At 38.3% G+C, this 24875-nt stretch overlaps 1 protein-coding gene across 3 annotated transcripts in view; it reads right to left on the bottom strand.

Moving 5' to 3' along the window:
- Positions 1 to 1326: 1326 nt before the first annotated feature.
- Positions 1327 to 24875, bottom strand: part of NKAIN2 (sodium/potassium transporting ATPase interacting 2) — a 980716-nt gene continuing 957167 nt past the window's right edge. For 2 of the 3 annotated variants that reach the window (XM_042939746.1, XM_042939744.1), the window contains 3 exons: positions 7240 to 7321; positions 6463 to 6551; positions 1327 to 3062 (listed from right to left, as the gene is read on the bottom strand). In XM_042939746.1, coding sequence (XP_042795680.1) covers positions 6527 to 6551; positions 7240 to 7321 — 107 coding nt within the window. In that variant the 3' untranslated portion in view covers positions 1327 to 3062; positions 6463 to 6526. The remainder of the gene's footprint in view (positions 3063 to 6462; positions 6552 to 7239; positions 7322 to 24875) is intronic. The other variant, XM_042939745.1, reaches the window with a different exon arrangement.

The raw sequence follows: 24875 nt of genomic DNA, 5'->3' as shown, positions 1-24875 counted from the left end.
CACAGTGAACCTCAGCTGAAATTATGGTTACACAATCATAAATTCCTTGGGTTAATCTTTTCTGCTTGCCTACCCTACCCGAACATGCTTCACTTATAGTGTTGTCAACGATTGGTCCTCAAAGGAGCAATGACTAAATGAGTATTCTAAATAATTTTATTTTAAATAATTTGACCTTTAAAAAAAAGAAAAAAACCCTACCTATGTTAAGCAAAGGTTTTTAGCATAGTGCCCTAACACCTCTGTCAGCTATTAGCCCGATGCTAACTCTAAGTTCCAGATTGAAAGGAAAAAAAAAAAAAAGTTCTCCAAATGACAGCAAGTCTATTCCAGGCAGTCTTGTAAAAAACCCTTAGTGTTAGGGGATAATGAAAGTGCGTGCTACCTATGACTGAACTAACATGGTGCCATGACCTGGCAATTTCTTTTTATTGCTGACATATCCATTCCTGCATAGCACAGAACATCAGCGTTGCCTTCATGTAAATTTAATAGGTTTTCCTTGTCAATGATATAATCAGATACACTGTGAGAAGGAGGGGCTTTCAGGGATGGCTCAGAAGCTTAATTGTTTTTCCATTTATTTTTAAAATGCAAATTACACTAGTAAGTCAAAAAAATCACTCTGTTAAAAATACATTCAGAATTAACAAACGCAAAAAAAAAAAGACACATCAGGATTGTAACTCTTGCCTTCTGAATATTAGGTTTATAACAAAAGCTCAGCCTAGAAAAATAGCATTCTTCACCGGATTTTGAGGAGGAATCAGCTGTACAACTCAGATGGTTTTCCAGATATAATCACACTACTGTGCTCACTGCTCCCGAAAGAAGACCTGTCCACGAATTACTCTTTAGTAGTCAACAACTGGTTTTGAAAATTTTGGTGGTGATGATAGTAGTGATTAAGTGGTAGCTTGGCTGCAACTTAAAGCAGGAATATGAGGGCTTGTTCTCTGTGCACTTAAATCTCTATCCATATACATGTCCTATAAGGTGGAATCTCATCACAGCATGAATGTACAGTGAAACCTCATTTTAATTTTCACGTTAATAGTCACATTAGAATAGTTTCTGGCATGTAGAGTATTTAAATTTTAAGAATCAGAGGACAATAAATTGGTAAATATTTTTCTCATACATTAAACATGCATGTCACTATAAAATCATCATATGAGGTTTCACTGACATGTTTGCAATTATTTATTTTATACATGTATGTATGGACAAACATATACAAGCCACTGAGAAAATTCAAGCACAAGTGCCGGAACCTTTTTTTTTTTTTTTTTTTTTTTTTTTTTTTTTTTTTTAGTTTATGTTCCAATATAACCTTTGTTCCTTTATCGTTTTTGAATGTATATGTGTGTATTTCACAGACATCCATGCAAACACAGTAATGGGGCTGGTTTATGTAGATCTGGATGGGCTAAGGTCCAAAGTAGGTTAACCCAATAACTGAAGAAACTACATAGAAACCAAGAGAGAAAACATTGCTCCATGCCAATTTGTAACTTTTCAAGTCTCAATTTCACTGCACTGAAGGATGTTGTATTAGTTTTAAAAAAATTGATTTTAGCATCTCAGGTGGATCCAAGAAAAAACATGACTCTTCGGAGTTCCTGATAAGCCTGAGCTAATTATGTTTCCCACTAATGAAAACCAAATAATGCTTGAGTATATAGAACAAAATTTCCTAGGAATTCAGAATATTCCATAAACACATTGACCTACTATTAAGTTTCCAAAGGCATCTTGTTGCCAACTACGTTAACAGCACAGTTTTTCTGCCACAATAATACAGGAGGATTAAAATACACTCTAACACACAACAGATCCCCCAAATACCACAAAGAGATCTCAAATATTTCACCAAGGTAACTATTGCTCCCCCCGCCCACCCAAAAAATAATCTCGTACGCTGAAGTTAGGAAAAAAAGTTCACCTACGTAGGGTCTTCCATTTGAATTAGATATAAAAGAGTAAACATAGCTAATACATATTCAGTTGGCCTCTGTTGATAGAAATCCACAGCTGTTTCTGTGTTAGTAAAAGACATTTGTAGATACTTATAAAAGCACCTAGAGTGCAGTAAATAAAATCAGTGAGTTAAGCCATTTCTGTTCTCTGCTTCCAGTAGATTATGAGTTTAGTAGATTAATAAATTTACTTTGTCCCACCCAACCCCTTCAGAAGACCATATTTAAGAATTATAAAGAACATGATTATTGTTGTTGTTGTTGTTATTGTCACTTGTCTGTTTTTGGCCACCATGGAGGTTCAATGATAAAGCACTTTGCTGACAGCTGGCAGTTTTTGTACACAGACACACTGAGCTGCTGAGCTATGCAGTCCTGTTTCTTGACGTGAAACACACAGACTCAAACTCGTTCGGAATTAATAGCAGTGTGTTAGCCTAAAGGAAGTGACTTGGGGAGGTCTGCACTGAGACTCGGGCGCACAACTTAGGTGGGTTAAGGCAAGTATGTACGGTATAGCCTTTAGGGCAAACAACCTGCCATTTCGGACTTCGGTTACAAGGTCATCATGGCATGTTTTGTTTGTTTTTGCAATTACATTGCCTACGTAGCCGTGGTGCTATCAAGACGTATGGAGTGCAGAAGACAGGGCTGTCAAACTAATGTGCCCTGGATGACTTTGCAGCTCACAGAGGCTGACTGGCTGGGCTGCAGAGTAGTTAGTGACGGCCAGCAGAGGGCACCAACACATCTCCTTATGAACTTTCCAAAGGCCTGGGAGAAAGAAGCCTACTTTCAGGAAATCCAAGATGGGAGTGTCCTGCATATTTATTTGTTTCAGTTAGAAAGAGGAGGCCAAGAGGAATTAGTATGTGCCTCTGTGTGTGTGTGTGTGTGCGTGTGTGTGCGTGTGTGTGTGTGTGTCTCAGTGTATGTAGAGGCTTTATGTTTGTTCTGTTAACATGTATATATATTTAAACTCAGTTGCTTCTTGCTCTTCATAAAATGCAGGAGGCCACTGCAAAACAAGTTCTTTGAAAGGTCCAGGAGCTGACATACTGAGGCCATCTGTATTATTTTGACCTGGTAGAGAGAAAGAGAGAGAAAGAAAAGTTGTTTTTAATCAAGGGGGAGAGCCCAGCATCTTTCTCACCTCTCCAAGCACAAGAACAAGCAAAAATTAAACACAAAAAAGTCCAAGCCCAAATTGTGCTTAAAATGAGACAACTTTCCTCTCCGTTTCTTTTTCCTCTGTAACCTCTTGGGTAAAGTGGCCACTTATGATAATTTAAAATCCATTTCTGGGGACAAATGAAATGAATATGTATTGCTATACAATTAGGCTGCCAAAAAGAATGCAGTGTTTTCAAATGTTGCTAATATACCATGGGATATTCTCACAGTTTATACTGCGGGAGCCCAAACACATCTCTACTGGCGATGGCACATAGGTCAGTGGTAGTCAAAACAGCTACTTTGTTAGAAAATTAACCTGTGGACATGGGAATGTTTTTGTGAGGGAGCTTCATGGCTATTATTTGTTTCAAAGAAGTTTACCAAACCATAAGAAACAAATTTATGAAAACCTTTTCTTTTAGGATGGATGATAGATAATCTAAAGAATTACAGAACATTCTCCCAACTTAACTAAAAAAGAGAGGGCTGTCTATTCAATGACTGTAGGAACTGAAATGTGGCTGTGAATGGGAGTCAGTCAGGGCAGTGTTTTCAAAGCTCTTAGCCACGGATTTGCTGGGCATAATGGAAATCCCACAGCTAAAACTGCACATTACTTTTTTAAGCATTTGCGTTCCTTCTAAGGAACAGCTTTTATTTCCAGTTGCTATATAATATTGTGAAAGTGCTTGAACCGGACCATGATGTTGAATTACTCTTACTTTATGAGACTTATTTATGGCAGGTTGACAGGAAAAGCTACTCCCCAAAGGACAAAGACATAGGAGATGTTCGGGTCCCTTCCTCTCAGCAGGGGTGAAATTTATGCATGAGTCACTTTTGGTTTTTCACAGGGTTTGAATAGGCGATGGCTGTCAAATGAGGGGTTCTGAAGGCTACCACGTTGAAGGCTACTGCATAATGTAAAATCCGAAGAGGATAGTTGGTTGCAGAGAAAGGGAGGGGTGCAGGCATGTTTGGAGGTATGGCAGCCAAGTTAGTGTGAGAAGTACAACTAAGTACATTAAAAATCAGGAAATATAATGAATGCCAGAGCAAACTCACAGGTCTAAGAGTTTGGAAAGAACACTGAACTAAGGGGTTAGGAAAACTGGTTGATAATTGGGGGTGGCACAACTAACAGGTTGTGTGACCTTTGTTTTCCTTTCTCTTCCTCCAGTTTCCTCATCTGTAAAATAAAATCTCAGTGTTGTAGAACTTGAAGTCCGGTAAGGGGATGTTTTGTAGAAGGGGCAGTGGTAGTATTTTGACTAGTGATTTGTTATATGCAATTAATTCTAACTTCCTAAATCTGAATGTCATGGAACATTCAACTTTTTTCATGAGCAGTGAGACTTGAAACTTCTTACATAATTTTAGTGTTCCCAGGCAGTAAGGAAGAAAATAATATTTTTATTACTTTTCGTTTGTCATTTAAAGTCCTCTATTTAATAAAATCATGGTAAGTTTGGTCCTCAGGAATTTAATGATGGATATTAAATATGCAGGGTCCCCTTTTTAAAGACATTAGAATTATGGATGCCTGATTTGAAAAAATATACTTGATTTTGTATAATTAGCATTCTCTAAGATAGCTAATCCTATATATGTGGTTACATGTAACTTATTATAGCTTGATCATGTTTATTGATCATTCATATTCATAAACACAATGAAGTGTTACATGATGAAGAAATGTTATGTGATATTGTCAGAAACAAGCAATTACAAGCTTTGTAGATGTTCTGGTCTACTCTTGAGCACATATTGTTGCATGTTATTTGGGTGGATATTATATGTGATCTATTGTTTCCAGAGGAAATCCCTTCGTATACTATGAAATATAGTATATTATATATTATATTGTATAGTATATTGATTTCTGATTCGATAAAGTCTTTTCATGAGTAATATTGGTTCACATAAGCATTGTTCCCAGTACTAGTAAGTTATGTTTCTTAAGCATTTACCATGTGGCATGTTTTACGTCTTATATACTTATAAATTCAAAATAATTATATGAAGTACATGTGCTATCATCTCTCTTTTTCAGGGAAGGAAACTTAGATTTGATGAGAATAATTAAAGTTACTCGAATCAAGTTGTATGTCCAAGGTCATAAAGAATTTCATCTCTAGTACTCTGCCTTCTAGGTCCTCTTAACCACTGTCTTGTATTGCTTTGCCTTTATGTTTTAATAGAACACTTTATATAAAGCTATGATACAATATAGGGAAGAGTGGTAAAGAACTTCAAGGGTTTATAATTTTACTTTTTGTGTGAGCTATCGAGTCTTCCTGGGAAGACAGGAAATTTTGGTCTAAACAGAAAACAAGTATAGTACTACGCAAAAGAAAAAAAAAAGAGAAGTATCAGAGGAAAAAGAGATTTAAAACTCTTCCATAAAATATATATTTTAAGATATAATTTGAAGGATAGTGGTATTTCATCTTGGAAAAAAAATATGTTTGGTGTCAAGAGAACAGCATGGGCAATTAGAGAAATACACGTCATATTGGTGGAAAGCAAGAGTTCTAGTTTCACCGGCAAAAAATGGGTAAGATGGCAGACTACTAACGCCCTCAATAGATTATAAGATTCATCAGGACAGGAGCCAGCTCTTATTCATTATTACACTTCCCCAGTATCTCCTAGCATCAGCTGCATATAGTTGGGAGTCAAAAGTTGTTAAGGGTTGAAGAGAAGAGAGAATATTTCAGCAAGATATTGGGGCCAGGTCAGAGGATACTTGTAAGCTACGGTAAGCAATGTGGACTTTGTTTAGTAGGTAATAGGGATTAATTGATAGTTTGGGGACAAGGTGGGGAAAGAGTCAAAGTGGTACTTTGGGAAGAGTAATTTGGCAGCCACATGGAAGATGGGACAGAGGTACTAAAATTAGAAAGAGACAGGAAAACGTAAGGTAATGAACGCTGATTTAGGGCAGTGGTTATGGGGATACAAAAGAGATTGTGTGATGCACTGTTTGCAGAGGGAAGGCTTTGAATGCATACAGTATTGGTGGATTTCTGAACAGATCAGGTCTTTGTTATGGGTGGTATTGCCAAATACTTCCAAAGAAAAGTGCAGGCATGATGCATAGATCATTCCCCTTTTAAAGAGAAGCTTACAAGGAGGTGTATAAAGATTACTTTAATCTCTTGGAAGAGAAATACTCCAATTCCATTTATCATCCTAGACATTAACAATACTAAAAGGCAAAATGATTCAATGGTGGAGGACAATGACGACAAACACATATCTTCAAAGAGAGAAGCTCACATTTCAAAATGAATTGGAATCTTACTTTCTATTTTGATCTTCGCTTGCAATTCAGCATATCACTTGATGCTGATATATAGAATTTGTTATCAGTTGTTATCCAAGGGAATTTGCCTAAACACAGATATAAAAATCAGGCTCTGATTGTATGTCTGCTCTCTTGAGTGCTAGAGTTAAGGGTCTGATAAATTTCAGTGTTACTCTTCTGGCGTAATTTTCACTTCACATCAGAAAAAGAATAAAGAATATTATTGCTCAGTTTTCTTTAACACTATACATAACTACAGGGTTATACTATATATAACTATATATAGCCTATCATTTATCACCCAAATGAGAATACTTTTGAGAGTAAGAAGAGGTACTGGTAATAACTATACCAGGACAACCTATGTAAACTGAGACTCTCCTGGGAAAACCAGAATACATAGTTTATGTATAGTTAGCATATAACTACCCATAATGTTATATCATTTTCAAAATATATAACTTTTGGGTCATTCAAAGAAGTATTAATAAAGTATTCAAAGAAATATTAATAAAGGCTTTTTAGCTATGTAGTTGATACTTTATATAAGACTAAAGGTAACTTTACAGATGGCATTTCTGATAAGTTAGATTTAAAAATGAATTATGGAGAAAATGTTATTAGAATTATCCCAGCCAAAACAACATTAATAGAAGAGAAAATACTGGAAGTATGTAGTTGAAGGAAAGCTGCATGCCATCTATTTTGCACCATGGCAGTGCTTACTTAATCATCTTTTAGTATCATAGAATACCTCCAAAATAAAGTACTTACATGTACATAGGCTGTAGTTGTAAATGAGATGTCTTCTGAGGCCCTTGATAGCCATAAGAATCAAAGCCACCTATGAAATCAACTGGAAAGGGACAATTGCTTTCATTAGTTAACTTTTCAAAAGAGTTTAGCATTCATGATCAAGATCTCACACAGATTACTAATATAAACCGTTTAATAATCTATTAAAACCTAAGTGACTAATTGTGGAGGAAAACAGATAGTTCCTTCAGGGTAGTGGTATTTCCCCCCTCAACTGTGAGATTCAATTATTGCTTTACAAGAATCTATTCACTTGGGAGAAGAAATTATGTACTCTTCTCAAGCAACCAAGACCTAATTGGAATAATAAAATTCACTTGCAGAGTAAAGATGCTGTATGTCTTTTTTGGTTAGTGTGGAGATTTTCTGCAACACATTACAAATGTAAAGAATAATCGCTTAAGTGCATGTACCTATCAGCAACTGCAGCACTAGTAATGATATTATATACTATGATTGTCAAGTACAAGGTGCTATGATGGAGCTTGTGTAAATTAATGCAACATGGTTGTGCCTGCCATTATGTGTTTTATAATCTGAAATAGGCAATCAGAAATAAAGATGTAGAGCAAAGTTTAACCAAACATTCAAATGCAATACATACTTCGATATTTAAAATATAATAACATATAACAAAATTACCCAAAATGGCTGTAATAATATCTCCTATTTCATATCTGCTTACACTGTGGCCTTGACACTCCTCCCTTCTGATAGTTTTGGTCTGTGTCCTTTCCACTTGAACCTGGGTAGAACTTAGTGGCTGCTTTAATGAATATGGTAGAAATGAAACTATGTGGCTTTCAAGGCCAGATCATAGAGATGTCATACATTTCCCTATTGTCTTTTGAGATACTTAGAACACAGCCACTGTGCCCAAACAAGTCCACGTGAAAAGATCAATGAAGAAGCCAATGGTATGTGTATTTTGACTGATAGGCTAGCTGAGCTTTCCGCTGATAGCCTGGACACGTGAGAGAAAATGCCTCCAAATGATTCCAGCTTCAAGCTGCTTAGTCAACCCAGTCATAGAGTCTTCCCAGCTGAGGCCCCTGAGATCAAAGAAAAGCCATTGTCATGGTGCCCTGTCTGAATTCTTGCCCACAGATCGATGAAACAGTAAATACTAAGAATACTGGGAAAAAGTTTTGTGTTTATTTTTTTCTTTTCTGCTCCTGGACTTAAAGGCTGTGTGGTAGGGATAAAAGAGGCAAACTGATGAAAAGCTGGCAAGACAGATGATGGGAGAGAGGAAGGGATATAGAGACTGAAATAGGATGCCTGTGGATATCTTTACTTGTTCTAGAGTCATATTCTATTGGTTTAGCTTTGACTAGTTTTTGTTCTCTTTCCCCCTGCCTCAACTGTGAGATTCAGGTGCTACAGGTAGAAATTGGAGCAAAGTATGAAGTAACATAAAGTCCATGATGTCTGTTTATATAATGGGGAAATATTTTTTAATAGATTTTATTTTTTAGAGTTGTTTTAAGTTTATAGCAAAATTAAGCAGAAAGTACAAAGAGTTCCTATATAGCCCCTCCAACAAACTCTGCCACTAGTAACATCCCTCACCAGAGTGGTACATGATTACAACTGATGAATTTACACTGACACATCATTATCACCCAAAGTCCAGAGTTTACATTAGGGTTCACATTTGGTGTTTTAAACTACGTTTTTTGATGAATGTATAATGACCTGCTTCCACAGTGTTAGTCTCATACAGAATCATTTTGCTGCCCTAAAAATCCTCTGTGCTCTGCCTTTATCCATCCCTCCCCCAATCTCTAGCAACCACTGATCTTTGTACGGTTTCCATAGGCTTGCCTTTTCTAGAATGTCACAGAGTGGGATTGATACAGTACTGGAACCGTTCCCGATTGTCTTATTTCACTTAGTAATGTGTCTGTAAGGTCGTTTCATGTTTTTCATGGTTTAATATCTCATTTCTTTTTATCTTGAGGACACATTTTTCTAGGATGAATTTCTCTTCTTATCAAAAGTGAATAGTATAAGAACAAAGGCCATGGTGTTAAAAGGATCAAGGTTCAAATACTGCTTTGACCACTTGCCAGCTGTGTAACCACAGACATATCATTTAACATTTCTTAAAACAGGAATTAAAATACTTATTTCATACAATTAGTATGAAGATAAAATAAAATAAGGAATGTGGAGCCCTGGGTGAGACATATGGTGTGGAGGAAGAAAATTAAAAGCCCCTGAAAAAATTCAGGATTTTCTTTATAAGTCTTTTAAGCCATGCAGTGTAGGAGAAAGAGAAACAGAAAATGTTTAATTTGGGATAACGATGGAACCATACCAGAAGATGAATTAAGAGAAGGAACCTCCTTTGTTTCCTGAATTGCCTGTATACATACATTAGCTAATATAAAGGGTACCAGAAAAGCTATACAATAATTGAATGTCAACTATATTTAAGGTTTGTATTTTGAAAAATTATTGTCTATGATTGGAAATTAATTTCAGATAGTGCCTAAATTCCCTTTCATTTGGGTTTTCTCTTGTCAACATTGAAACTTGATTAAGGACTAGTTTACTGAGAGGTATTCACAGTGTTAGAATTTCCTGGTTCGTGTCTCTTCCACTGAAACTGAGATCCGAGTTAAACTCAGGTTTATTGTTATTGTTATTGGTATTTTGAAATATTTCTCGGGCTTGTTTCCAGGGGTTTGAGATGGATAGCAGAAAAGGTCAGATGGTAGTTACAAACCAAAGATTGTAGTCACTCTACAATCAAAGGATAACTAAAAGAAACCAAGATGAATCTTCAAGTCCAATGGATAGAATCAGGACCAAAAATGGAAAACAAAGCTTGAGTTGGGAGTAATGTAGACCTTCCTAAGACATGAGAAAAGGCCAGAAGGGAAATGAGGTGTGTCCTTAGTATGTGTTGTGAACAGTGTTTGACTTGTCTAGGGCTTGCTTTCATTAGCCATCTGGTGTAGGGGTTGGTAGTGCTGGCTTACAACTCCCCATGTGGGGAGGATCACATAAAAACTCTGATGGAAGGATTGTAATTTTTCTGATCATTCAGATCGTCTGGAGCCATAAAAAAGGATCCAACAGCAGGTGATTCAGAACCAAGATGAAAAAGAAGAGGATCTAAATGTAGCCACGATGGATTTTTACCATTTCACTTATGAGGGAGGCATTCAAATTTAAGCAACAATCAAAGGGCATATTTTATAAACATGCTTCAGTTCACAGCCAAGGAAATTATGTAAGGCCAATTTCCACATGCATTCATTCCCAGTAATTGTTTGGATGTCTTCCTAAAGACTTGAGGGAGAGGAATAGAAATAAGCTGGGTCCAACTGACCACTATAGTTAATATTACGGTGGTCAGTGTAGGTAGATGTGATTCCTTGCTCTTCTTTTCCAGATGATGCTTCAACCACATATGGAACTCCTTGTGGTGTCACATGGGTGAAAAAAAGAAGTAGAAGAAACTATTTCTTTTTCAAAAAAATGAGTCACTGGGGTTAACTTACATTTTTAGAATACTGTTAATACCGCTTTGGTCTATTTTTCTTTTCTTTTACATAATCACATTTATCAAGTCTATAAAGTGGCTGCTACATGCTGTGAAACTTTTCTGAGCAGTAAGGGTCATGAAACATCTGACAGGTCCTTTTCCAAGTAATTGTGATGGCATCTAGATGTTTGGTTCGTAGCTTATCTCTGCATTATTTAGAAAAGTGTACCTGTTATTCCTCTGGAATCTCCTTAATTCCTGAAAATAAAAATAAAGTTCCAGGGTGCTGGGTGGCTCAGGCGGTTAAGTGTCTGACTCCTGATTTTGGCTCAGGTCAAGATCTCATGGTTGGTGAGTTTGAACCCCACACCAGACTTTGTGTTGACAGCAGGCGCAACCTGTTTGGAATTCTCTCTCACCTCTCTCTCTCTCTCTCTCTCTCTCTCTGCCCCCTCCCATCCCCCCACCATGCTCATTTGTGTGCCTTCTCTCTCTCTTTCAAAATAAACAAATAAACAAAAAAGTAAATAAAGTTTCAAACAATTGCACAATACTTAATAGTTTCTAAAGCCCTTTCAGGTGATATTAATTATCTCTGCAAAATTACTGTGAGGTGGGTGGGAATAATTATCTTCACTGTACAGATAAATACAGTTTTACTTGACTGCTTGGGGGACACACAACAGCTGAGGACAGGGCTGGAAGTGAGGTGTTCTATTTCCTTCCTAAGTATATTGAAAAGTGATTTCTGCTTTTCACTCATGCCATTCCAGTAAATTCCTGGAAGGTTATCAAAGGTTTTGCATCAGATTTTGGATTAAATCTAAAATCTTTAGGCTTTTGTTCTCTTTTTATAGTATTCATTTAACAAGAGTTTTTGAGTGCTTGCTTTGAGTCTTCCATTGGTTGTAGATGCTTCATTTTGTTGTTTATTCTCTAGCGTCTCTCCTCTGCTCTTTCTAGAAGATGTACTCTTATAATAATCAATAATCAAATAATAATCAAAGCAATAATCAAAGCAAAACCCACCTATGATGGATTTTCCAGTAATAGTTACTAATGAGATGTCTTGGTTTTTCTGTAACATATCTTTAAGAAGAGATAAGGTGAGCATCCTTCAAAGTTTAGTTCATTTCTTCTGAACTATAAAACCATATAAACATTTAAATGATCTTTTCTTCTGAAAACTACTTATAGTCTCAGCCTCCTCTTGTATAACTCTGATTATGGTGTTTTCAAAGGAAAGAGGCATGTTGTCTTTTTAGCCACTTGGCATTTTGTCTGTTATTTCAACACTTACCAGAAAATATGAAAAACGGAAATTACTGAAGGGCTGAATTAGAATTCGGAGAATGAGAAAAAAAAAGATGACAATGAGTTCAAGATAATGGAGAAAGAGGTAGAGAATATGTGACCTGACAAGTTTTTGCACATGGGGGAAGGAGAGGAAGAGGCAAGAGTCAAAGTCAACTCAGAAATTTGTTGACTAGGAGAATGCTGTTGCCTATAACAGAAAAGAATGTCAGGAAGGAGTTGGTGCTTGGCTTCATTTGGAAATACAGCATGTAAGGTACAAGTGTCAGGGACCAGGAAATCCATGCAAAAAGAGAAATGTAACTCGAACTGGTGCAAGGCAAGTTGGAGATTTGCTGGGATTTCAGAGATTAGCTTCCCCTCACTCAACTTTATTGTGTTTCCTCTCCACCTGACATATTGTAATCTACTTGTTTCTTTGTTGAGTCCCTTGCTCTAATGTAAGATGCATGAAATTTACTGTTTGCTACTGTTCACTACAGTAACCCAGAACCCAGAACAGTGTCTTGGTGCATGGAAGACTGTCCTTATGGGATGATCTCTATAGACCTGCTAGGCTGTAAGGAAAAATAAAACAATCATTGGAGCATGGAAGATGTTGGTAAAATTCTTAAGTGAAATTCAACTGTTTTTACTCTTTCTTCCTTAAGGCCTTCAATGATAATAAAGAGAAGACCTTTTATAGAAGATCTGTAATACTTGGTCCTATGAGATAAAAGAAACTTTTTTGAATACCAATGGGAAGAAGCCACCACTGTAGTCCCTTTGGCCTAGAGGAGTAGAGGCAAAGAGGCTAAGACATGCCTTAGCATCAAAGTGACTGGTGAGAGAGTCATTCATCGATGAAGGCTATCAAAGGTTGCAAATGTTGATTACTGGTAGGAAAACATTATTCTCTTTCTGAGAATAACAAAGGTAGACAGTGGGGCAGAAGGTGACAAAATAAAATAAAAATTGTGCTTGCTTAATCATTGCCTCATCGGAGGGATTTGCTTTTGGTCTTCTGAAGATAGCTCAGGAAAGTTATCATTTTCTTTGCAATTGTTACATTTTCTCTTTGCCTTATTTTTTCCTATCTGAACAATGGGTATATTTATTCTACTGACCTATGGAGACATGGGGAGGCCCATTATTTTAAATTAGTAAAGAGCCATATCAGTTTAATAACTATGATTTAATAACATTAATAATAGTGGAATTTAGAAATTACCAAGTAAGTGAGAAATGCTTTTTGAATAAATATTCTTTGCTAAAATATATTCCCTAGTGTGAACTTCCCATTTATTTAAACCTCTTAATCAGCAACACTGAGTTCAGTAAACCTAAAATTGCCTTTTTAAAATACATGTTGGCAGTGAGGTATTGTAATATAAAATTGTACCTCGGTCATTAATGACAAAGCCCCTAGTCAACATACTCCCTTTTGGAGACAGAGCTGGAAAAGACCATGAGGAGAAATTTTAAAAGGCAGATCATAGAAAGCTCAGCCTGAATATTTAGAAGAACCCATTGAAAGACATTAAAGAATTTGTGTGGGCTATGAAAATAGAGTGTATATCCATTTTCTCTGCAGGTGAGAATTTAAAGGGTACTTGTCTCCAGTTGCACAAAGGAAATTTAGAGCATAACCAGTCATAGGCCAAATTCAAAAGAACCACCTCCCACCCACACAGACTTCCTTGGGGGCAGCAATTCAGCTTACTGTGTGAGCTTAAGGTGTTTGGTCTGGGATAAAATCCCTGAGTGGACTCTGAGCTACTGTTTTTATTTCCTGATGAGGGAAACACAACGCTTTGTAGGGTTACCTCACCTTGTTGTTGCCTTAAAGGTCACTGAAGTAACCGTTACAGCCCAGAGAGCTTCCGACAGACAAAACACACACTGAATGCAATGAGACTTATTAGCTAAATCACTGCAGATGTGGCATTTCCTAACCTTGTCCAGCAAATGTATTTTCTTACGGTCCTATTTTCACGTTTCTCTTTTAGTTGCATTAGAACCAGATCCTCCATATTTTATACTTGGTGACACATTTACATATGCTAAAGAATGAACATGAAAAGCAAACACCACAATGTGGTCATGGCAGAAGAAATATTTCTTTAGTTAGAAATAGTTTGAGTAACCACTTGAAGCTTTTGGTTTGAAACACTTAATAAAAAAATAAAATATGAGTCCCACTTGACAAACTATTCTGTCTTTTAGCTCTTGCCTACATCTGCAGTGAAGGCAGAACCATAGGGGGGATTTGAAGGAACACATGCTGGTTTTCTGCTGACGCCAGGATCTTGCTATCAGACAGTCTTCTAATATTGTACATCACAGGGAAGTAGGAAAGTAGTGTAAAGATGGAGGGCTCTGGACTCAGAAGACCTACCAGCATCATGCCCACAAGCAGGTCACAATTGCTCTGAGCCTTATTTTCTTCCCCCCTAACTTGGAAATAATGAAGCGATTCCAACTTCATAGGGTTATTGAGAGAGTCAAGTCTCAAATACAGCACTTGGCATATGTATACTAAAGATACACCATGGATAGATTTGGGATCTCATCTCTTTTTGGAAGGGATTTATACAAAGAGAACAATTTGAATTATGCTTTAAATGCATATTTGGGTTCTTTGTGGAGAGGAGGAGCACTCTGTATTAGAATTTACAAGAGTATTGTGTGGGATGACACAGGTACTGAGTCATCAGCAGAAGCTGAGGACAGCTGAGGACAGTCTATGGAAACCCTTCAGCCGTGCATTCCTTTGGTGGTCTGACAAACAACAGGAAAAGCCTGTATGGCCTAGTATAGAAAAAAAAAAGGGGGGGGGGTGAGATATTTTTTACTTAAAAAAACTACATAGAACTGCGTTTTCATATTTCAAATATTTTTTGGAAGTCACCTCATATATTCTGTAAAAGGACAGAGAGAGGCTGGGACCAGTCTTGTTTGTGGTCTCTGAGGCTTCAGTCTATATGCAGACAAAAGGGACTGTTCAATGGAGAGTGCCACAATGAAGACACTGACAGCTTCTCCTCCTGGATTGGGCAGAGGGCATGAGCTCAATGGTTGGTGGAAGAATTACTCTAGAGAGGAGAAGCTTTGACTGTGTGTGCCTCAGATTTGAGCAGGGTTGCAAGGAGACAAAAGGATACTTGCCAGTGTAGAAAATTTGTCAGGTTCTAGGAGAAAAATGGACGGGTTTCATGTTTGATAACTGTAATTTTCATGGTTTGAGTACTAGGCTTAGGTTCAGAACCCACGCCTGGGTTTGGAGCAGATCCCGAGGGAAGTCAGTGGTAAGGAATGAGGGTGTCGTTGAGCAGGAGAGAGCATCCAGCCATGGTTAGGGACCTTCTCCAGCCATGGGCAGTGACCCGGGATTAGAAGTGGAGAAAGTGAACCTGAGCCTCATCACGTGTGGTTGTTGAAAATCCAAGTGTGATGCAAATACAGGCCAGGTAGGAGATAGGGGGCCGGTGGGGGCATCACTGCCACGAGTAATCCTGCACAGAGATGAGAAGTAGAAAGATCCGAAGAATGAGAAAAACAAATGTTCCCATAAAGGGAAGTTCCTGAGGATGAAGATAAGTTTTTCTGGGAGGGAGGCAGGGGAACAGGTAGAGGAAAAATACCCAGGAGTTTATAGTCAGGCAGAGAACTTTAAATTTGTGATTTTGGAGAAATTTCCTTTCTCCACAGTTGAAGGTGATCCAAATTAGCCTCTTTGATGAAGGAAATTAAGGGGTAGATGAAGTGAGTGGTAATGAGGGTGGCAAGTGCTGAGAAGGTCAAGAAATTGTAAAGCTAGAGTCAGACAATTATGTATCCAGGCATCTTTAATAATTTCAATAGATGTGGAGGAGCATACAGAATGGGATGAGATCACTAAGCAAACTTCACCTTCAAGGTGCCTGGGCTCACTTTGTGCCATGCCATTTGGATGAATCAGATTTACCTGTCTTTGTTTCTTTCTTCCCTGTTAGCATGCTTTCAATGAGATATGACATGCCTTTCAGTTGAAATTGGAGAGAGCAGTTATTATGAGCCATAGGTGAGCTAGTTAGACATGATTGGGCATGTCTTCTCAGGTGACATCCAGCATATACTTAGAATGCAGAGTCCATTTAAATGCAGTGCTTTTAATTAGGGTGTGGGCACATTTATGTTTTTGTGCATATTTAAGAAAATTTTAAAAAGCCCACATGCATTCCTTGCCTTATAATCCTCGCTAACATAATCTTTGCATCATTTTGCATCCTCCAGAAAGGAAAATCATCAAACTCTTGAGTCTAAATTAATCATCTGTTTAGAATGATAGTAGCAGTTTCAGGAAAGAGAATGTTCAGTGGTTATTCTAACGTTTTTATTGATATTTGCGAAAGCTGAAACTAGATTTGGTATATTGAGCTCCTTAAAAACACTTAAGATTATTCCTGTGTGCATTACAGTGTACATTTGGTCGATATGGACTGGAAAAGTAGTTCTGTTTCACCAAGGCACACCTATTTTTATTAAATTCTACATATCCCTCTGATATATCCTTTCGATTTCTGCTGAAATGTCATTTCCTCAAGGAATAATTTTCTAGTCTTCTCACCTGGATGATGCACCCCTGGGGGGGGGCATTCCACTACCACACATCTCCCACCCTTGCTTGAATTCTCATGACAAGTGACTGTAGTTCTTCATGGGAACTGCGTCCTGGGCTCTATGCGCCATGAAGGCAAAGGCTGTATCTGCTTGGTTCCCTGTCTCATCCCTAGTGATGGACACACGAACCCATCATAGAGTGGTTACTCCATAAATACGTGTTGAAAGGATCTATCTTGATTATTGCAGTGAAGTGGTGTGGAAAGTATATTTAAATCTGGAGATTTAAGTTCTATTCCCAGTTTTGCCTCTAAATGACTATTTCACTTTAGAGCGAGTCCATTCAAGTGTCTCTTTCCTCAACTGTCAAAAGAGGGGATTAAAATAGGTGATTGTTAATATTGCTCATAGCTCTAGGATTCTGCACACTTCCATATTTCTGGGATTGGTTTACATATCAATGGTAGCAATAAAATATTTAAAATGAGCAAGTCTGCACAGGCATAGTGAATGGGAAAAATTAGTGCAACGGAGTTATTTCTCTCCGACTGTTACTACCATATTATGCATTGATTTTGCTAGACAAGTTTCCAGGAAGGTGAGCTGTTGAGTAGTATATGTATATACTCTAGAGTATATGTAGTATATGTATTTTATAGTTACCTATTTACACACACACAGCATTTGGAACCTGAGTCATGGCGATTCTCAACTGGAAAACAGGGGGATAGAAAAAAATGTGGGACCTGGAAGAGGGGAATAGGATCGGCAGGCTTGGGCCCAAAAGAAACACTGTCCCCTCATTCAATTCACTTCAGTGAGGAAAGTGTATGGATGTTACTATGTGCTTCCCTTTGCTTTTCTGCTCTTGGGAATTCCTTAACATCAACTTCATTAGTTACAAAGGCAGCAATCCATATCCAATTTTCTTTTTGTGTCAGGATTGCTCATGTATAAACTAGGCTCCTTTGTTGGAAACATTTGCAATTAATCCCATAAACAAACAAACAAAAAATGCAAATCTTGCACTGCCTGCCCCAGCCAACTCCACCGACTCTCAGCCTGACCACCATCTATTATACACAAAAATGAATTGAAATTCCCACTTTGGGCCTAACCTAATTTTCAAGTGATAATAGGCATGGATTCCCAGAAGCTCTCTATGCCTCTTGATAGCAACTTCCTAATTTCCTTTCCTGGTAAATGTTTTAAATAAGATTTTAGCACCAAAGGAAATTAACCTTTAAATTAATTGTAATTATAAAATGCCATCACTGATTTTTGTCTTCAATCTAATTACTTTCTATTATTTAAACAAACCTCACCTCCTGTGAGCTTTAAGTTTGTTTCCCCTTCACTCCCTGTCACACAATGCCAACCAATCCTAGCAGAGGTCTCCCTGAGTCTCTGCAGCTAGAGCAGCCTCATTTAAATGTCACGCAGGATTGAGGGTTCGCCCTCTGTTCCCTTATTGACAAGGCGCTCTTTCAGAGGCTATGCTATGCATAAGGCTGCTCTGCTCAGATGTTTTCGTTCTGCATACCTGGTGGCCATCCTCAGAGATGCGGAGTTTTTTATCCTCCTGCTGTTAAGAAGGAGATAGCTAAGCCCAGCCTTCTGTCTCTATTAGAAGCCACTTCCAAAACTAAAACACAACTGGACATACTGAAGTGGGCACCTGCCAGCATCATTTATGAAAAGACGAACTTTGAATGTGGAGCCTACTTTCCCAGCACGCCTCAGCTTTGGAGGGCTCTTAGAGCTTAGTTTCCTATGTGGGCTCTTTGTCTTGTTCTCATTTGTTCTTTCGAGATGGGACTGTGGGATCCCAGGAACTTTATTTTGTGAGCGTGTCTATCTACACCGTGGTGCTAAAAGCATGCTTTTTTCCTGCCACTTAGCTGCCTTCTTTGTCATGTCATTATCAATGCGAGTACAGAGAGATGGTGAGGAAGAAGTATGGAATACCCATTACAGGTGGCCTGTGTACTGCAGAATTGGAAGATGAAGCAGAATAATCAAAATGGAAGATTTTTCTTTTAATCATTTCTGTAAATGTCACCACTTTCCCTTCCACTCACACTCCCTGGCTTTCTTTTCTATTGAGGCTGATTAAAACAACCTGAAGAGTATGAGAAAGCTTCAGTTCTCCCAGCCAGAAATATTTTCTGCATAAAATACATCCTTTACTACACCCCAGTAAGATGTCATCCTTTTTGCTGGACTGAATATTGTCACCTTAACACTATTCTTTAGAAACAAGGTCCTGATTGTTCTGAATTAACAGAGGGTAGGGGATCAATCAATTTCCTTCCCCCCATATTTTTTGACTTGGGAACATGAAATTTATTTAAAGATGATTATAGTGTGTGTAGGTGTGTATGAGAGTGTGTGAATGTGAGTGTGTGTATGTATGTGTGTGCATGAGTGGAAAGCAGTATAGTACAATGGGAGAGACATTGTGAAAAAAATAGAAAATAAGAAGTGACTGTTGAGGAATCAGATTCAACTTTCACCTGAATATCCAATTTTAAAAATAATTAAAAAATTTAAAAATAAAGCTCATATATTTTCCCTTCAATGACCACGAGAGGGAGTAATTTAATAGTAGTCTGAAAAAGAGACCACTACTAACTAATGAGCAAGACAATGTAAAAACTGTATTTCACTGTTAGGGAATGCTGTTGCCTCTGATAGAAACTTGCATGTGATTGAAAGGAGGCATATGTCTATGCAGGCATTCGTTTCAGGTGCTGATCATTTATTCAATCTTTTATTTTTATATATGGCAGCATGTCTCTGCCCCACTCTTTTCTGCCATTTGCTTAGAAAATGACAAAAGTGCTTTATTATAACTGATTACCCATTTACTTACAATAAACTGGAGTCTAAGAAGATACAACATACCCTTACTAGTTTCCAAATGGTCTAAGAAATGTTTGTGGAGAGCTGATTGATTCATTCATTTATTTCCCAGATAATTACTGAGTCCTGCTCCAGGTTGGGGATTGCTAGATGCTGAGCATACAGCAGTGGTCAAGACAGGTGTGGTCCCTGAGGGCAATGGCTAATACTCTCTTATCCTGAAAGAGTCAATATGTGCTGTATTGGTGTCAGAAGTTCAAGAATAAGCTCAGTGACCTTGGGCAAGTCGTTTAATCTTTATGGGTCTACAAAATTAAGCTGTTGAAATAGAGCCATAGACAGTAGTTTTCCATCATTTTCAAGCCTGCAGTATCCCTAATCCAAAAGAAATCTTAAGCAGAATCAGAAGTTGTAAAATTAAATAAAGGTAGAGCTCCTGTGTTTTGGGTGAGTTGAGGAAGAAGCAAGGTGACAGACATCTCTTACCCTGGTCTCACTATGATTCTGTAAAGCATAACTAGAGATTAGTAGCATTCAAAATCTGGGGCTCTGGGCTTTAATATGTAATTCTGTTCAGACAAGGGGAAATGAATGGCAAGTTTGGGTTTTATGTAAGGCTAGTAGATGTGGACAAGATTATTTCACTAAGTCACCTTGAAAAATCACAAAACAAATGTTATAAGGAGATGATAAAGCAATACCATGTTAACAGTATTTTATTATTTCATTTGATTGCTTTTGTGTGATACTCTAAAAGTAAAACAGATACAGCATTCTCATAACTCTGTCAACGTGATGCCTGAGAACTTGGCACCTATTTTGAACTGCTAATTGCCTACCCCTTAGGTTATGTTTGAAGAGTGATTTATAATAACAAGAAAGAAAGCTTAGATTACCAACTAATGTGTAGTATGACCCTAACAACCAGATAGAAAGAATGGTGGATACATAGATGGGCAGATGGATAGATGGATAGATGGATAGATAGATAGATAGATAGATAGAAAATAAGGAGGGAGGGAAGAAGGAAGGAAGGAAGGAAGGAAGGAAAGAAGGAAGGAAGGGAAGGAGGGGAGGAAGGAGAAAGAAAGACTAGGAGCCGTATGATATGCAGAAATGTTAACTGAGAAACATGATTCAGAATCGTGGGGTCATTCTAATTTTCTTTTTTTGTTGTTTGTATTTTCTATACATTCTGCAGTAAACTTACATTTCTTTATAAACAGGGAGAAACAAATATTTTTTAAAGGGGAAGTGTTTCTTCCTGCTGCCACCTGTACCTCCCCCAAAAGTGGGAGTGTGTGTGATTGTGTTCAAAGAATTCAAACTCAATGATCCTGACAAACTGGAAAAATGATCAAAACATATAGAATAGAGTTCAATACACAGAAGTGTAGGCCAGCAGCCTTTAGAAGAAAAATCAAACAAAAATAACAGAAAATTATTAGCCTCAGAGAAGTGAATAATTTCCTGTGGTTTGCTTTTCAAATGAACGTTTCTATAAATCGATTGTGACTTTTATCCCAAGGCCACTTGAATTTAGAGAATTCAGGACAGGTTTTTATGCATTTCTGCTTGGTTGGTGGGGTTGTGCTTGTGTGTGTCTATACGTTTAAACATCTAGAATTCATTTTTCAATTTTTTTTCAAAATAAGTCCCTTTAGGGTATTATTTTTGGATGATATTCTGTATTGTTCCAGAGGTGATGTGAATATTTAATAATACTTACAAAAATACAAATCCCCTTTAGAAAAGATATGATTACTTAGAAACATGGATCCATCTTCTAGAGGACCAGTGTTTAGTTTTAGTTTAACTATTAACTACAAAGTTTATAAGAAAACATAATACAAATTGAGAAATCATGTGATTATTATCTGTTCTGGGTTGGTGATATTTTCCATGGCTGCGTGTCTTCCTTTCAATTGTCACCTCGAACAGCGCTAATGAGGCAGAGAGAGAAGTTTTTCGTTCTATCACTGTAAGTGGACATCCATCTGTGGTGCAGAAGATCTCAGCATTAAGTGAGAGAAGAGCTACATATATAATAAAAGGCATGCCAGGCCGAGAATCTCGGAATGTTTCATCTCTTTCACAGAACTTTGTAAAAGAGAACAAGTAGAGGAGAATAGAAGGGAGCGGAGGTCATAAGGAAAACTCAGCATGGCTGGCAACAGATGACACAGGAAAGAGCCTTGCCACAAAGACGGCTCAGCAAGGGTCGCCTGCTTTCCTGGAGCAAGCCTTTCCTCCGAAGAAATAGCACTGCCTTTTCATGAACAAATACATAAAAGTGCATTGCAATGGTTGCCTCCCTTGAATAGGGTTCACATGTCAAGGCACACCCGCTGGAGCAGGCCTCCAGCTTTTTTCCTGGGGAGGAGCTACTCATCTGAAGCCAGATCACCCCCCACCACAGCAGGAGGCACTGCCCGGGAACTCCTAAGAGAGCATGGAGCCAGGACACTGGGAAGTATTACAGCCTGGAGAGACGGACCAGTGAGCCACTGCTCGCCCCAATCTATGCCCCATAGAAGTTGTCAAACGTCCAGGAGCCACATGGCGTGTGCGCGCATGGCAGGTAGAAGAGGGGCATGTGTGGATTTGGATATAGAACTTTACCAAAAGAAATTCCCCCCAAATTTATATGGTAAAGGCCTAACCTCTAATATGATTGTATTTGGAGAAGGGCCTTTAAAGAGGCAATTAATTTTAAATGAAGTCATAAGGATGGGGCCCTAATCCAACAGGACTGGTGTCCTTTTAAGAGAAGGAAGAGACGCCAGGGGCAAGACTGTACACAGAGGGCAAAGTGAGAAGTCAGCTGTCTGCAAGCAAAGGGAGAGGTTTCGGTTGAAACCAAACCTGCCAGTACTTTGATCTTGGACTTTTAGCCTCTGGGACCATGAGAAAGTATATGTCTGTTGTTTAAGCCATGCAGGATGTGGTATTTTGTGATTGTGGCCCTAGGTGACCACGACATGGGGGCGGGAGTGTCCCCATCTTCCTGCTGCTCCGAGGAAGCGACTCTGCTCCCAGGGCTGCTGTCACCTCCTAGTCAGCACAGCAGATGGCAGTGGTGTCCTGCGAGTTTGCACAGCCAGCTAGCCTGTCAGCCTGCGCCTCTGGCTTAGGTAACTAAAGGGTCAGAGACGTAAACTTCAAGGTCCAGGCTTTTTCATTGGAAAAAAAAAATCTTTGCATTAAAGTATATCCAACTATTTATCTTTATCTATCTATCTATCTATCTATCATCTATCTATCTATCTATCTATCTATCTATCTATCAAGCTGGGCTTCACAAAAGTAAATGAGATACTGTTTTTTTTTTTTTAATTTTTTTTCTTAACATTTATTTATTTTTGAGACAGAGAGAGACAGAGCATGAATGGGGGAGGGTCAGAGAGAGAGAGGGAGACACAGAATCTGAAACAGGCTCCAGGCTCTGAGCTGTCAGCACAGAGCCCGACGCGGGGCTCAAACTCACGGACCGCAAGATCATGACCTGAGCCGAAGTCGGCTGCTTAACCGACTGAGCCACCCAGGCGCCCCTGAGATACTGTTTAAAAGGAGAAATAAGGGGAAAAAATCTCAGGCATTTGGTGTGCCTACAGTCTAACTGCCTCTAGTTCAGTGATGACTTATTGCTATTTTATGTAGTGAAGTGGGAGAGTTTGCTTACAGAGACTGAAACCTTTCCATAGTTTCCCTGCAGGCTTCTGCTGTTGAAGCTCCCTGGCTACACTTGCTGTTAGGGCTTGAGATAGTAAAACTGAGCATATAGCTGGCCAGCTTCGTATTGAAATCAAGAATACCTTCATTTTCCAGTTGCCAAAATTGGGCCCTTATCTCTACTGTCCATTTTCAGCACAGTTACAGAACTAAAACTCTTCTCTGTTCTTCCCGAGTCTCTTAGGAATGAAAACTTACCTATTTTCGCAAGCACGTGGCTAGCATACCCTCCTGCTACTAAATTGCTATCAGAATGCTTCACTGCAGACCTATAGCAGGTAAGAACAGACACTTTCCGAGATCCCTTCCCTGTTTACCTATACATTAAACTTCTCCCATAATTCAGGCCTTACCTTCTGAGAAATTAGACAGAAATTAGACAGAAATTTCAGATCTTTTTTACTTGTGAGCATTGGAATTCATGTGTTCTAGGCAGGGTCTGTAGGTGAGTATTCAGACAGATGATGAAAGCAAGGATAATACAAGGGAAATATCAATCCAAAGCATTGTACTCAACACTCATCATTTACCCCCATGTCTAAATGATCATAATAAATAAACCTAACTGGACACAGAACTGGCCCAAATGAGCATCTTCTCCAGGATTTTTAGTAGTGCCATGATTGTCTAAGGTAAGCATCCGTCTATGTGGACATACAAATAAACAAGTTGTTCATATCTAACCCACCGAGCAAAAAGACTAAAATTGGAAAACTTATTTATGAGAAGCCTGCTTGTGATTTGTGTTAAGAAAGGCAGATAAGGTGTCATGGTCAAAATATGCATAATGATATAAGCACTATTTGGGGGAGCTTTCTTTTGAAAATAGATTATTAGATGCTTGAAAGAGAAACCTGACCTTCCCAGAGATATTTGTGACTTCATATCTTCTGGGATTTACATAATTTGGCCAAAGCTTGATATAGGTTGGAATTCCTTAAACTGAGTCCTTCAGAATTCTAATTCTCTGGGATATTAAGATTTCTTATGAAAAGGCATTTTGTGTTCAAATGTTTGGGATATTAACTATACTTTTAATTTGTGTAAATTAATGCTTTAACATCTCTTTACAAAATGACTACTGGCTGTTCCCAAGTAAACCCTAGCTCACCTAAAACATCTGGAGACTTTAGGTACTCCCAGGCCGTATTGTCTAATAGTCACAGTGAATACGGGTTCAAACTTAGCCAGCTAATCCTAAACCCATTTACCCTACTTTGCCCATTCCTGTCCAATGAAACCACACGGCCAACAATTCTGCTCTCTCTCGCTGGCCTGTGACCCCTCCTAGTGGCCTTTTATGGTGTGCTGTGTTCTCCCTGGGGAAATAGAGCATAGTAGAACTACAGAAATCTTCCTAGTTTTTCTCTCTCTCTTTTTAGAATTTTTAAAAAAGTTCATTTATTTTTGAGAGACAGAGAGAGATAGAGTGGGGGGGTTGCAGAGAGAGAGGGAGAGAAAATCCCAAGTAGACTCCATTTTGTCAGTGCAGAGCCCAATACAGAGCTTGATGTCATGAACTGTGTGAGATCATGGCCTGAGCTGACATCAAGAGTCAGATGCTCAAACAACTGAGCCATCCAGGCACCCCTCTAGTTTTTCT

Source organism: Panthera leo, chromosome B2 (genome assembly GCF_018350215.1).
Source record: "Panthera leo isolate Ple1 chromosome B2, P.leo_Ple1_pat1.1, whole genome shotgun sequence".
Taxonomy (NCBI): Eukaryota; Metazoa; Chordata; class Mammalia; order Carnivora; family Felidae; genus Panthera; species Panthera leo.
The sequence above is the reverse complement of the archived record's forward strand: the minus strand, read 5'-3'. Positions and strand labels throughout refer to the sequence as shown.